The sequence below is a fragment of the Emiliania huxleyi genome (genome assembly GCF_000372725.1).
Source record: "Emiliania huxleyi CCMP1516 unplaced genomic scaffold EMIHUscaffold_2247, whole genome shotgun sequence".
NCBI lineage: Eukaryota > Haptophyta > Isochrysidales > Noelaerhabdaceae > Emiliania > Emiliania huxleyi.
Window position 1 is genome coordinate 620 of NW_005200381.1, and position 2,271 is coordinate 2,890.

Sequence of the window (2,271 nt, forward strand, 5' to 3'; positions counted from 1 at the left end):
CCGTTTCGTCCTCTCTGCCTGATCCCGCTGACTTCGCCTCCGGCGACCCCGCTCCCGACCCCCTGGGCGAGAACGGTGGCATTGGGTCACACCCACTTCCACCCCCGGGAGGTCGAGCCCGCTCTCCCTGGTCGGCGAGTCCTACCGCTAGCTCTCAAAAAGAAACAAAAACACCCACGACACCACAGGAGGAGACAGGGAACAGGCCGGAGACAGAGCCAAGGGCATCTGCCCCCGCCACGCAGAGGAGCGCCACTAGCCAAGAGGAGAGGAAGAGGCCCATCGAGTCCCCGCCCCAGCCTCCCACACTAGCACCACACACTCAGGCCCGAAGCCCATCTACTCCGAGAGCTAACGCCCACGTCGCTGTGGCAGCGACGCACCCCACTTCACCCGCTGGCGCGGTCAGGTGGAGGTCCTCTCTCGAGGGGGAGAGGCCGTACCTTAGGCCGCCGTTGAGCCGCAGCTCCGCACGCGCGAGCGCGATTTTTTTCTAGCCATGGTCGCCTGGCCGTGGTCAAAGCCTCCGCTGCCGCCGCCGCCGCCGCCTCACTTTATCGAGGCGCACGCCTCGTTCGTCGGAGTGCTGCTCTGCATCGCCGGCCCGCTCTCTTGCTACCTCTTGCTTGGGCCGCCGCTGAAGGCCAGGGCTCCATCAAAGCAGCACGGCCGCGCCACGATGACGACGATCGACTGGCCTCGCTTATCCGTTGCGGCGGCGCAACAGAGCAGAGAGGTATTCGTCGGCTGCGTCGCGCTATTCCTCGCCCTGCGCACCGTCCTTCGCATCGCCACGGGGCACACGCGGACCGCCGGAGCCGTGACCTCGGGCGAGCAGGTGGTCGGCGATGCCGCGAGCTTGGCGGCGGACGTGATGGCGTACAACATCGTCTCTCTCGCCTTTGCCTGCTCGAGCAGCGCCCTCGGCGTCTTCGAGTGGCTGGGGCCCATCCACAAGGTCGGCGGCACAGCCCTCGATCGCTTGTACGGGCGCTCGCCGCTGGCGGAGCGCCTCTGCCGCCTGACCGCGGGCTACGAGTGCTTCAACCTCATCGCCGTCGTGCTGCTGCCCGAGTACCGCACCGCCGCCTTCATCGGCCACCACGCCGTCACCTGCTTCCTCGGCGTCCTCCCCGGCGCGCATATCCGACCCCCTCCCTGAGCCGTCCCCAGACCTGCTCGGAGGCCTCGAGTAGGCGTTCTCTCGATGCACCCGTGGTGCCACTACTACGCAACCTTCTTCTTCGGCGTGGCGAGATTTAGCCGAGATGCGGCCAAGAGCGCCGGGATCTCTTCGGCGTGGCGAGCCTCTCTGGCGGCTGCGTCGGCTCTCCATCAGCCATCACGGTACACAACGTGAAATGAGGCAGTGTCCGCTGTGTACGCAGGCGAGCCTCTCCAGCGTGCCGCTCTGCGTGGGCGAGCTCTTCAGCGCGGCGGGGCTCGAGGCCCTCGTCGAGGCGTCCAAGCCGCCCTTCGTGCTGCTCTTCCTGCTGCTGCGCACCGCCTACTGGCCGTACGTCTCGGCCGGCTTCTGGCAGGACTCGCTCTGGGCGCTGGCCAAGCCCCGCGACCGCGCGCACTCCCTCGTCGCGTACGCGGCTCTGCTGGGCGCCAATGTCTTCCTCACCGGGCTGCAGGTGTTCTGGACTGGGCAGATATGCGCCGCGGTCGGAGAGGCGTTGGGCCAGCAGTGATCACGGCCGGCAAGCGGTGATCACCGCACAGATGCAGCGAAAGTCGGGTGCGAAGTGCGGTAACTACTTGTTATTGGGTACTTCGCTACACACCTTGTCAGACGCTCCGGGCACTTGGAGCACTTGGAGTGCAGTTGGCAACCGCACACCCAGAAGATCCCAGAGAGGGGGGGCCGCCCCCGGGGAGTGGCGGGGAGCTAACCCCTAACCGAAGGCGAAGCGCACCGCCCATCTCATCGGGACGGACGATTGGCGTCAGGTTACGGGCTAGAGAGCCCTACAGAGCCGTATCCCTGGGGGGCAGAATAATTGTGGGATTATGGGGGCCGGCACTCGACATGCCATCACAGCGTCGTAAAACTGGGAGGGTGTGGTGGGAGATCGCACATGGAGCATCAACATCAATTCAGATTACTATCCCGTGTCCTTGCTCGTCAGAGAGGACATTCGGCCCGTTTACAAACACTCCCAGGTTTTCCCCGGAAAGAGGCGGGATATGTTTATGTCCGAACTTGGGAATAACCCACTTAATATGAACAACGATCCGAACGTCTTATTCATCCTAATAAGAACG

General features: G+C 64.7%; 1 protein-coding gene across 1 annotated transcript; it reads left to right on the forward strand.

Moving 5' to 3' along the window:
• Nucleotides 1–497: 497 nt before the first annotated feature.
• Nucleotides 498–1,788, forward strand: EMIHUDRAFT_460725 (hypothetical protein; the record flags this gene model as incomplete). Its single annotated transcript, XM_005779850.1, has 3 exons — nucleotides 498–1,124; nucleotides 1,197–1,252; nucleotides 1,389–1,788. Coding segments are annotated over 3 exons (992 nt in total), but the record flags the coding sequence as incomplete, so codon positions are not given.
• Between the last annotated feature and the right edge of the window lie 483 nt (nucleotides 1,789–2,271).